At 43.6% G+C, this 13,041-nt stretch overlaps 1 protein-coding gene across 2 annotated transcripts in view; it reads right to left on the reverse strand.

Moving 5' to 3' along the window:
* CNNM4 (cyclin and CBS domain divalent metal cation transport mediator 4) overlaps nt 1-13,041 on the reverse strand; it is a 48,471-nt gene that overhangs the window by 12,509 nt on the left and 22,921 nt on the right. For both annotated transcript variants that reach the window (XM_054998009.1, XM_054998008.1), the window contains exons 2-5: nt 3,519-3,662; nt 2,013-2,150; nt 665-834; nt 61-160 (exon numbers count right to left, since the gene is read on the reverse strand). In XM_054998009.1, coding sequence (XP_054853984.1) covers nt 61-160; nt 665-834; nt 2,013-2,150; nt 3,519-3,662 — 552 coding nt within the window. The remainder of the gene's footprint in view (nt 1-60; nt 161-664; nt 835-2,012; nt 2,151-3,518; nt 3,663-13,041) is intronic.

Here is a 13,041-nt window from a genome sequence, read left to right on the forward strand (position 1 = left end):
CACTGCTCCTTTCACTCCATTTCACTGCCCCCCTCCCGAAGAAATAGGGCTGCAGCTTACTTGTTGTAACAGTTGGGCTCAAGGCCATCACCCCATAATAGGAGAAGGGACCTGTTTCAAACTTCATATTCTCTTTGCCAGCCTCCACTTCCACTTTACCCTGTAAAAGAGAGAGAGAGAAAGAGAGCACACAACATTAGGCCCCTCAGGACTGGGACAGCTCCATGGATCAGGCAGGATCACCATTCCTGAAGAACAGACTTCCACTACTGATGCTCCCTTGCAAGATGCAGACTCCGCAGAACAGCAGGATCTGAGTCCATCTTAGAGACCAACACGATTTTCGGGCTATCAGCTTTCAAGAATCAATGCTCCCTTCATCAGATATTCCCTGAAACACTAACGGGACTAATCATGTCTTCACTAAGCAGTCAGAAGCTATGTGGCCCTGTCAACAGCAATAGCATGATTTAAAATCTCTGCCTTCACTATAACTCTGTGAGGTAGTCTTTTTACTGTAGAGCTCCTTGTGATTGTACAGTAGTTTGTTGGTGGGTTTTTTTAGGCACTTAAGAAATAATACAACTGGTCAGGATGTTGATGCTCCTCCTTATGAGGTCAACCTGCTTTCTCAGCATGAGGGTTCAGGAAGCAGGTGGGCTACCTGCAGGATGAGGACAAAGTAGTCAGCTGGCTTGTTTCTGCTGAAGAGGAAGTGCTGAGGTGCCTTCTTGTTCTCCTCGTCAAACTTCAGCTCTTGGATGACATCACGGTGCTTGAGCAGGCGAAGCAGGATCTTCTCGGAAATGAGGGTCGGGCTGAACTGATTCACCTCTGTAAAAAGAAGGTGGTAGGGACACAATAGTCAGGCCACAACAGCCGTGTTCAAGAGGAACCCAGTGTCTCAGAGAGACTTGGAGCCATGCTAAACGCATCAAGGGAGAGGAAGCGCTGTCCGTCTGCGCCCCTCCTCTCCCCTGCTTGTCTAGAATATCGGAAGCCAGTCTTGCTGGCAATGCTTTCCTGTCATGCCACCTTCCTCAAGTCACTCAAACACAACTACAGGAGCAACTTAATGGTGTATGTTCTGGACTGGCAAGCAGAGGGCACTGGTCCAGTTCTAAGCCACAGGATACACTCTGCTCCCTCCAGTTATTAGCTTTAAGGCAAAAAAGATACAAGGAAAGCAAAATTGCTGGTAGGCTAATTTAGTAAAGTGGGGATAGTTTTATTTGCCATCCCTCATACTACACTCTCACTAGTTGCTGACTAGGGCTTTAAACACTGTACCTTCCCTCTCTGTGCTGGAATTCTCCTGCTATAACCTGCACACATTTCTCTCTCTCTCTCTCTTTCTCTTTCTTTCAGAGCGAAGCTCTTCCAGTGATCAGGGTTTCCCCTCAAAGCTGGCTTTGCAAGGAGAGAACTGGAAAAACCCCCAGGAATCTTTCCCCTAGCAGTCTGAAGTGCAGCCATCTTGCCCCGCATTATCTAAAGCCCAGTCAAGGCCCAACCTGAGGCAATAACCCTCCTGAGAAACATGGCAATCACTATGGTACTATCTGTTGGCTTTGCTGTGAGAAACAGACACAGAAAAAGGAGGGGGAAACCACACACAACAGCTCTCATTCAGTCCTAAAGCCACAGCAGACAGGATAATGGAGGGATATCATACTCAGAAGACCAGTCCCCTATAATTTCTGAATGAGACGATGAGAATGACCCTTCCATGCAGATTTCATATTAGCCTTTTAAGTCTGATCTGGGCAGACTGTGGGTGGCAGATTTGATGGGCCTTGGGGCAAGACAGTAAAGGGAGCTGAATGGAGGGTACCACATCAGAAGAAAAGGATAGTGCTTCCTGTCCTCTAAAACTGAATGGGCAGTTAAAAGGCTGAATAGGTGCTACATATGCAATGCAAAAGCTGGCTGGCCATTCCGTAATGGTACACCTTCTTGCTGTTAGGCAAGATTCCTTAGGAATTCCAGGCATTCTTCAAGGGATCTCTTACCTGTAGAAAGAAACCGGTGAGCAGCCAGGAGAAGCTGTGGGGAGATCTTCACCTTGGACTCTGTGTCATTATCCTTGAAAGCAGAGAAGTCCCTCTTGTTTTTCTGGTTGTTCACTCGCTTCCTGGAGCGGTTGTCAGCTGCAGAAGAGAAAAGAGATGTGTTAAAAGAAGGAGTGCTCCATACAGAGCAATTTATGAGATTTCCTAGATACAACTGTAGGGAGGGACTATCCTTGTTCCATGCTTCTGTCTGCCCACCACAAGGATATATAATCTGGATCCTTGCAGATTTTTAGCTTTCCTATAATTTTCCAGATCTTCTAAGTTACAGAACAAAGCTTGGAGGGAAATGAAATCAATATCTACTACTAATAATTCTCAAACCAGACTGTGCCTGAAGTCAGGAAGTCAGGCTTTTGGTAATATAATGAAACATATCTAGGAACAGCCATTTCCTACAATTCTAGCTATGGTGGCATGGCTCTCAATGGCTTCTACTGAGTTCTATGTGCAAAGTAAATGGCAGCAATACAGGATACAGTCGAGAGGGGACAAAACCTATCTTTCACACAGGAAAATCCAAGAAATGATGGATTATGATAACACTGGATCCAACAACATGTGGATCTTCCTTTCTTCTTTCCTTCCTCACTGAGGGGGGCGGGACCCCACAGCCCAGCATCATCTAAGGACATTTGTGAATCTGTGCTTGTATCTGCTATTGTGATGTTGTCTGGATAAAACACAGAGATCAAGAGGCCTCTGGTTACGTGGATACCACCTGTGGAAGGATTCTGGCGCAGGTCCCTTTCCCCAAGCCTGTCACTGAAATCGCCATTTTTGGGAGAGATGGTTCCCCTCCCCCGCAAAAGAGAAAGACATTCATGCAGACTTCCAATCCACAAGTCATTGCACTGGGGCAACATTTCCCCCAGAAGACAGCATCTGTATCACTCATGGAATTGAGCGCATTGTCCAAAGGAACACATTTCTCCCTCATGTCTCGACTTTGGGAAGTGATTACTGGCCTAATTTTGACCCTGTGTATCTCTGTTTTGTTTTTCTCATTATATAAGTCAGGTAAAACTTATTGTCCCATTTCCAGTACCAAAATTAAAACTTTGATTTGAGGTCATAGTTCAGACTTATGAGTGGGAAAACTACAATCTTATGACTTCCAATAGTCTCTAAGATTTCTTGAAGATAGGAATGAGACAAATGTTACATATTGGGGGAAATAAAAATCTGTGACACAGAGTTAAAGATTAACCCCATTAGTCACTTCCCAAGTCAAGCTATGAAGAGAAATATGTCACTTTGGTCTTTGGGCCTTGATGACATCTCCATGAAGGGCCAAGATATGCTTTTCTTCTGAGGCCAAGCAGTTCCTCAGGCAGATTGAAGGGTACTCTGTGGAAAAGAAGTCACTGGCTAACATACCTATACACACACACACACACACACACACACACATTTAAAAACTATAGGATTTTGAATGAACGTAACTGTACATATCTGACTCGTCCAAGATCTCCGACTTGATTATCTCTTCAATGACATCCTCCAGTGTCACTAGGCCCAGTACCTCATAGAAGGGGTCGCCCTCGCCTTCGTTGTTCACTTTCTGGACGATAGCCAGATGCGATTTTCCTGAGGGAGACACACACACCTTGGTAATTACACTACTGCAGTAAAGATCACAAAAAGTTTGTGCTGTTACATTACAGAAATCCACATGGCTGGAAATGTGTTCCATCTGGCAGCAGCTGCAGGATTCTGGGGAAAAAGGAGCATACGACTGTAGCTGTTTCACCACGTGTCAGGAAAATGTTTAGCTGTGTGGACTCCCTGCACAGATAAAAGCTGGTTAAGGTCTTTTAATTGGCTAGATTTGCCAGATGTTGTTAGAATCAGCTTGGATCCAAACCAGGGACTTCCTACTGACCCATTTAGTGTGGTGAGCCAGAAAAAGAATGGTCAATATTGTCTCACCTGCCCTCATCATGGCCCTACTACCTATGACAGCAGTCCACTGACTCTGCTTAAACGGGCCTGGCTATAAATATATCCAGGTCAGGTCTGGGTCTTTGTCAGAAACAGCCTTGCTGGTCTTGCTCCAAATATGCCTCTCAACCTACCTTTATATCTCCCTCCCTCCCTCCCAATCTGTCTGCTTCCCTACTCTTTTACTAGTACCCTTGCTCCACAAATCATTTTTGACAGATTTTGAGCTCAAACTAAACTACCGCTCCCCTGGTGGATCTGTCACAATGCTTCACTGACCTCCTCAGGTATTCAGTTGCTAGTGTAACCAATCTCCAGTGGGACCTGGAGTTCTTCCAGAATTATAACTGATCTCCAGATTACAAAAATCACTTTCCCTGAAGGAAATGGCAGCTTCAGACAGTTGCTCTATGTCATTACATCACTGCCGAGTTCCTTCTCCTCCCCAAACTGTGCCCTTCCCAGGCACCACCCCCAAATCTCCAGGAATTTGAGTAGTATGTATGTGAAACTACTAGGTCTAAATCTTTTTCTTGGAACAAGATCCTAGATCACTGCCAAAGTCCGTTTACAAATCCTATTCTGGAAAAGCCTCCTGGAGAGCTAACAGTGTGTTCCTACATACGTTTAGCATACAGGACCGAGAGAGTCCACTATTACGCTGCTATCAGCTTCCAAAAACCAAGTAAACTCTGTCCCAGTCTGAACTATGGGGAATTATCTTGGAAACCAACTTGTGTGCGGGGGACAAAATGACTGAGATATGAGAGTAAGAAAGGCCACTTGCATAGGTCAAGAAGTCAAGCTTGTCACACAAAGCAGTTCCAACAGAAGGGGTGGGCGTGGAGATGTTCAAGTGTGGAGGGTAGAAGGCCTCCACACAAAAGCAGACTTGAAAGTGCCTCTCACACAAGACACCCTGTTTCTCACACTCAGAGCGTTCCCGTAACACAATGGGGGATCAGTTAGTGTAATTCTGAACATTATTACAGCATTAAAGAAAAAGGCAATTAAGCACTTCAGGGGCTCCAATTAGGGAGAGAGAAAGGCCACAGAGAGGAAGGGGAAAGACCTCCCACACAGTGAGGAATGCTCTTTGCTATTGCTTGGTGAGGTGACTTTTCTGATCACAGAAGATGAGCTGCCATCTCACACAACTCCCTTATTCCTGCATCAAACCAGTGACACAAAAACATATGAAGTTGTGTTATATGGAGTCAGATCACCGGTCCATCTATCTCAGTAGTGCCTACTCTGAAGAGTCAAACCAGATGTGTGTGTCTCTGCAGTACCCAGCGTTTTTTCCAAACTTAATTATCAGACATGGATGAGGAGGGATTCAGACCGGGACTGCAACATAAGGATAGGAAGGTTTAAACCTCCCTTCCAGTGCCTTTTTTCCAAACTGAAATGGTTGGGGCAGGATTTACTTGTCCCCTTGGAGAAAATTATGTGTATGTGGTCCCAATCCAGGTTGAGGTCCCATATCCAAGAACTGAAAAGACGCCGGGGACTACACCTAGTTTGACTCTGACCAGCAACAGTTCTCCAGGGTCTCAGGTAGAGAACAGCCTCCCTCAACACCTGCTGCCTCAGATCTCTTAACTGAAGATGCTAGGAACTGAGCCTGGGACCTTCTGCATGCAAAGCAGGCGCTCTACCACTGATCCACATTAGATCACATCCCAGAGCAGTTATTTGGATGGATACGCCAGATCAAAAAATCTGAGCATGGTCAACTGTTAGCATGACGAACAGGCATGCTGGTCTGGTCCTCCTACCTGCCCTTGCATCCAGGCAAACAGGAGAGCCGTGAGGGGCAAAATGATGCTGTGCAACTGTTGACAACACATCTGGGTGAAAATCCAGATGTAACATCAGCCGGCACTCTGGAAACGCTGTGGTATTACCACAGTTTTTCCAGAGCATTGGCTGATGCACTGATATTACATTCATGTTTTCAGCTACAATATCAATACGTCATGTAACATCACATCTGCCCTCTGCCTCACCCCCAAATTTCCTGGGGGTGTTAGATGGTGGCCTGGCAACTCTATTAGAAAAAGAGTTCCCACTCAACAGTCTCAAATCTGCAGCAACCAGGACTGTTGTAACAATACCAAGCACTCAATCTTTCATGGCAACAGAAGACAAGACCAGATTTCCTGCACTGAGCACCAGGTTGGAGCAAACAACCTCCAATACTGTTATTGAGAATAATAATGCTTGACTTTCAAACTATTTCACACAATTGCCTGCTTAGGAACTCCTGAATGTAGGCCAAAGAACCTGTGCCTGTTGCAAGGGTTCTTGGACCTATTCTACAATGCAGTAAACTCTGATTGAGGGTGGGTCAAGCCTCCCCTAGGCAGAATGCACCCAACACTTGAAGCAGTTGGAGATCAGTGCTAAGTTTAACTCACTATCCAAATCTACTGATGATTAGTGTTGTATAGAAGTTAGAGCCTTGGACTAGAAGCTGGGAGACCCAGGTTCAAATCCACACTACTGTGAAACTCACTGGATGTTCCTGGACCAGTCATACCCTCCCAACCTAATCTATCCCGCAGGGCTGTTGTGAGGTTAAAATAGAGGAGGGGAGAAAACCATTTACACCTCTCTCAGCTCCTTCAAGGATCGACAGGCTAAAAATATATTAAATAAGTAAGAAATACACACAGACTGCTTCTAAGGCCAAATAATAAACCTTCTTTTGTTTACTTCAAAATGCATGGTTTCTATTGTCATTTTTTTCTTCTCAAATACTTCTCAAATAGTGAAAACTGTGCTTCGATACCAGAGGGTGTAGCAATTCTTTCTTAAGCACTGGGTATATTGATAAACTAGATTAGGTAAAATGATGGAATCTAACTTCTAAATTTCATAAATATTCAAAACAGTATACTTTTACATGCTAACAAAGTTATGGATTATACATGTTTTTAAAGCAGTAAAATAAGTTTTTGTTTGGTAAGATTCATGTTCAGTAGCACCTTAAAGACCAACTAGATTTCCAGGGTATGAGCTTTTGAAAGTCAGGTCTCCCTTCATCAGATACAACTCTCTGACTCTCAAAAGCTCAGACCCTGGAAATCTAGTTGGTCTTTAAGGTGCTACTGGACCTGAATCTTGCTCTTTTACTGCAGACCAACATGGCTACCCACCTGAAACTGTTTGGTAAGAAAGTATTATATATATTTTCCAAAATTTCTATTTGATCCCCAAAATGGACCTCTCCCCCATTGTTACACAGTTTCCAAAATTTTTCATTTCTAGGTATAATGGGAAGTAACAAGTTTAATCTTGTTAACTACCATCAGAAAATGTGTGCCTAAGAAAATGGGAGTGCTGGATGAAAATAAGAGATTTGGCAAAAATTTGCAGGGAATTGAAAATGGCCATTGCAAGAAACTGGAGACATAATAAAAAGCTACCCATGAAAGAATGAATGGCTTTTTAAAAAACTGCCTTGTAATGTTAATGGACAATATGACCATTATTTTCAGAGAGAAGTACAAGAGCTATAAAGTTATTTAAGGAGAGTTGGCAGTCATTGATTTCCTGTTGGAATACAATAATCTAACCATTAGAACAGAAAGAATCATGGAGTTGAAAGGGGCCTTGTAGGCTGTTTACTCCAACCTGGTGCTTAATGCAGGAAATCAAAAGCTAGAACATTTCCGACAGAGGTTCTGCCTCTCCTTGAAGACCTCCAGCAAGGGAGGGTCCGCATCTCCACCCCCAGGTGACTGGTTCCACTGTCAAATTTCACTTATGGATAGGAGGCTTCTACTAATACCATGGATACCATAAACAACCAAAAAGACAAATAAGTGAGTACTAGATCAAATGAAGCCTGAATTCTTCCTAGAGTTAAAATGACAAAACTGAGGGTATTGTACTTTGGTCACATCATGAGACAAGATTCTCTGGAAAAGTCAATGCTAGGAAAAGTAGAAGGCAGTAGGAAAAGAGGAGGAAGACCGACTTGATGGCATCTCTCTCTCTCTCTCTCTCTCTCTCTCTCTCTCTCTCTCTCTCTCTCTCTCTCTCTCTGTGAGCGGAATTACAAGTGACAAAAGGCACAGGTTGGACACTTGTCAGCTTCCCTCAAGTTTTGATGGGAGATGTAGGCAGCTTGGTGGAACGTTGAACAAGTGACACAGTTGAAAAGTCCATTGGACAGCAGTCAGAGAGCCAAGCTGCAAGACCAGGATGCCTACGTTTCCCATCAAAACTTGAGGGAAGCTGACAAGTGTCCAACCTGTGCCTTTTGTCACTTGTAGTTCCGCTCTCTCTCTCTCTCTCTCTCTCTCTCTCTCACACACACACACACACACACACAAATATTCAACTGAAATCTCTCCTCTAGTAGCTTAAACCTGTTCTGAAATATTTATCTATTTACTTCATTTATACCTCATCTTTCTCTCAAAGCAGCTTACATCATTTTCAATTTTATCCTCACAACAACCCTGCAAGGTAAGTTATGCTGAGCGTGTCCCTGACCCAAGGTCACCCAGCAAGCTTCCATGGCAGAATGGGGATTTGAACCTGAGTCTCCCAGATCCTAGTCTGACACTCTAATCACGATGCCACGCTGGTTCTCCATGATTTTCACAGAAGGAATCTATTTCTAAATATTTTTGGGCTTTCCTTTGAATTATTGCAAGATTTGATTACATGCAAGTTTGTCTCCTATTACTAACTGCTGATTAATCAATCAGCAAATATTAACTAAATTATTAAATTATTAAGCATGATTTAGCCAATATTTAAACACACTGACTAAATTAGAAAAGAGCTTAAAGTCCATATTCTCGTTTCTGCTGGAAATCAGCAAAACTCAAAAGAGCTTTTGCTTTGGCTGGATTGTACACCATACATTAATTATCACTGCCTTGGGCCCTGCTGGAAGAAAGGGGAGGAGGGGACTATTAATTTTCACTAATCCTGGTGTAATGATTTCTGTTTTCATGCTGTAATTTTGGGAAGATAATTTTTGAGGGGTGGAGAGACGCTAATAGCTACAATTCTCTGATGTTTGGAGTCATTGGTTAGAATAATCAGATTATTCAAGACATTCCACCCCCAAGAACATAATTAAAGAAAAAGCTATTATAGCAGAGCTCTGCCAGTTTCAAGGGCATTGAATGGCAGATGGGTGTTTTAGTGCCACATCTAATTCACAACACTAATCCATCCCTGATTAACGGAATCCTTGGAATCAGATACTTTCAACAGGCTACTCCCTACCTACCTACACAGTGGGACAGGGACACATCATGTGCCAGCCATGGAAAAGTAAAGATTAGGTGTGGAGCTTGGGGCTATATAGCAATGATACTCAAGGAAGCCTGGCTGTGGGGAACACTAAATCCAAGAGCTTTAATGGTCTTTAGAACAGCAAAAAAACTGTGCAAATGCTCTCAGCAGAGCCAGTCTGCACTCCTTTTTCCATAGCATGAGAGGCAGACTGCTGAGGCATGCTCTTTTTCCTGAATTAAAACAGAAGATGAATTCTAAATCCTACATCCAAGGCTTTACTCACTGTGTAAAGGAGGAAGAATCATCTGCCCTCAAAGGAAACAGGTAATCCCAGAACAGAGACATGTGTTTCACTACAACAGGTAGCCTCCTTTGAGGATTGGTAACTTTGCTATGCCTCTGTGTCAGTGTGACTGAATACTCCAATCACATAAAATGCAGATATTGGCCAGAAATATCTGTTCCCGGCAAAGGCCAGTTGGCAAGAGGTAAAGTCAGAGCAGTAAATCATGCAGAGATATCACAGGCAGTCTCTATTGTGGGTGGATACTTCGGGGTCCACAGGAGAAATGAGTTTATTTTTTCTAAGTATCTGGTAACAACTGGAACACTGCAGCATACTGCAATGACAGAGACAGTGTAACTGCTAGCATGCTTGGAATAGCAGCAGTACTGGAAGCCACAGGCCAGAGATTAGAAACCAAATCCTCCTTTGCAGCAGAACAGAACGTGACCTCTCACGTCTGGAAGGCAGTTGCCAATTACCCCACACATGTGCTTGGGGCTCTGTGCAGCAGCAAACTATAAATTGGATGTGTTTAATTTATGCTTTTTGGCCAAATTGGCTCCCAAAGCAGCATACAATAAAAATGGACCACAATTTCTATTCAAGACAGTTGCTGAGACGTACTCTTCAGTCTTGTGTTTATTTGTTTATACCTACAGAATAAACAAAGTTTTACCAAATACTGCAGGAGCTACTGGATCCTGACAAAGTATTAAAAAGCTTGGAGTGCCAGTTAGTAGTAAGGTTGCCAACCCTCAGGTGGGGCTAGGAGATCTCCTGGATCACAACTGATCTCCAGAGAGGTCAGTTCCACTGGAGGAAATGGCTGCTTTCGAGGATGGACTCTTTACCATTATACCCCACTGAGGTCCTTCCCCTCCACAAACCCCAACCTCCCCAGATTTCACCCACAAAGCTCCAGGAATTTCCAATCCCAGAGCTGGCAACTCTAGTTGGTAGAGATGATGGAAGTGGAATGTCCCAGATGTTAGTCCTGTACTCATGCCAAGATTCCAGCTGCTGGCAGTTTCTAGCTGGTGGATCCTCTTGGAAATGTGCCCGAGAAAAAATAACCTGGCAGGACAGATGACCTTTTTTCGTGAGAGATCCCAAAGCCATTAAGGCCACGTGAACAGGATTGTTAATGTGGCTTTGTTTGCTTCTGCAGTGAGCTTTTGCTCTAGTTTAGTATCCAAACAAGAACACTTTACTGGGGTGCATGCACACAACGTTGTCTCTGAATTGTCCACTTTTTGAGTTTTCCCCTGCTTTGCTCTGATCTTTCCCAAGGTTTGGTTTAATACCATCTCTTTAGAAAGCTCGCAGTCAATGTGCACTTGCATACTACGTGAATGGAAAAGTGTGCATTTGCTAAGATCCTGCCCACATTGGTGCCATGGCAATTAAGTGCTATAACACTGCAACAATTTGCTGCTATAGTACTATAACAATCTATGGCCATACTCTGCTAACTCCACTGAGTCCCCAGATTTCTTTTTTTTTAAAAAAGTAAGTCTCTAGCCCTTTCCATAGCAGACATATAAGGGATATATGTTTCTCCTTATATCTCTGCAACCAAAACTAAAGACTTACTCCCCCCCCCCCCCTTTGTAGATGAAAGCTGGGAATGCAGAGGTGCTAGCAGACTGTAAAAATAGATTGTTATAACATTCTGCTGCTGTTTTTTAAAAAAAGACTATAAAAGGCTTCCCGTGTTGGTGAAGTGTGTGGCACCCATGGGAGTGGGGGAATATGAGGCAAGTGAAGTGTGGGAAAAACTGCCACATGGATGCTCAGTGGCCACTATGCATGCCTCTGCAGAGGCAAGAAGAAGTACACAGAGAATTGTCACAATGTGGAATCAGCCCCCCTTCCTCTCTCACCCCACTGCCAAAATCTGTATTTGTGTACCATCTCTCTAGATCAGCTTCCCTGCCCATTTCTTTAAAAAAAAAGAGATAAGATTTATTTCATTGTAAACCAAAGGTCATACTGAACATACATTTTCTTCTACAAGTCCCCAGAGAATTCCATGAAGTAATTACCTGGACTGACGTGTGGGGAGTGGGGAGGAAAATTGTTCAAAACAATGCCATCATTCAGAGACAGAGTTTGATTCCCTCTGCCAGAACACAGCCTTTGATTTGTTTGCACAAAACATCCTGGAATCTGCTCACCAAAGGCGAGTAGAGAATTATTTCCAGGTGACCAAACATAGTTGCAGTTGCTAGTTTCACTATTTTTAGAACAACTGGGGCTGAAGCTCAGGGGAGCTCAAGCACTTTACCCACAGGTTCAATCCCTATCATCTCCTGTTAAAAAAGATCTCATTTGGCCATGCTGAAAAAAGCTTGTCTTAGAGAGCTGTGGCTGGCCAGAGTAGATAATGCTGGATTGAATGAACCCATGACCTGTATAGATGATTGATCTCTGGAACTTGGTTGACTAAGAGAGCCCAGAATTCAGTGGCAGACTGTACATTTTGCATGTGCAAAGCCTCCATGTCAATTGCCTCCCATTAAAGTTTCACAGATGTTAGGGCTGGGGAAAGACTGCACACTGAAGACCCAGTTCTGTATTTCAGATTTGTACACCAACACAATGTCTGCAGGTATTTTAAGGCGGGGGCAGGGAAAGTGAAGAATGCAAAATGCATTGCAATGAGCTCTCTGAAGGGAGGTCTCTTGAACATTTCACTTTACCAGTCTAGGCCTCCCCTAGGGTTTCTGCAGGAATAGCAGCCTCCCATTTTAACTGACCATTCAAACACATTTTCTGCCAATACACAGATGATATTTTCCATCAAGATGACGCAGCTTCAACTGGCTAAATCAATTCCAATGCTCTACCGACTGTCAGCTCATCCATAATGCACACCAGCCCCTCAGGCCACTAAGTGGATGGGTGGGGGGAGGAAATGGGGACAAAACGAATTGTGTTTGTTTTGTTCCCTGAGTACTTTGTCAGCTACCACATTGCACAAAGGGGTCTAATTCACATACAGACATTCACAAGAGGCTAATCCTTCACTTTCCACACCCAACCAAAAGTTTGTACTGCGCAGAGTAATTTACTAGATTACAGGAAAAAGGGGTGGTGATGAAAGCAAGACAGTCAATAGCTGAAATTATCTTTTGGGAAAAGCATCAATGCACATCTTAATTATGGTAATTATGCTCCGTGCATTAGAAGATGACATCAACTCACATTAAAGAATGGCTTCCTGCCCCCACACACGTGAGTCTTGTCCATGTATTCTATGCGAAAAAAGAATACGAAAGCTTCAGAACCAGGAAATCAAAATTCTGCACTAAGCTGTATTCTGCAACCTGTATAAATTGGTATAATTGCTCCTATTTTGCATAACTGTCCGCAAAGGTCACGGGTTTGCATAATTTTTTCTGGTTTTGCTAGTTGTGAGAGAGGGCAGTGTTCTGAAGCCCTGGTTCATAGCCATTGAAACTCTAATTC

This window comes from Eublepharis macularius, chromosome 14 (genome assembly GCF_028583425.1).
Source record: "Eublepharis macularius isolate TG4126 chromosome 14, MPM_Emac_v1.0, whole genome shotgun sequence".
NCBI classification, from domain to species: domain Eukaryota; kingdom Metazoa; phylum Chordata; class Lepidosauria; order Squamata; family Eublepharidae; genus Eublepharis; species Eublepharis macularius.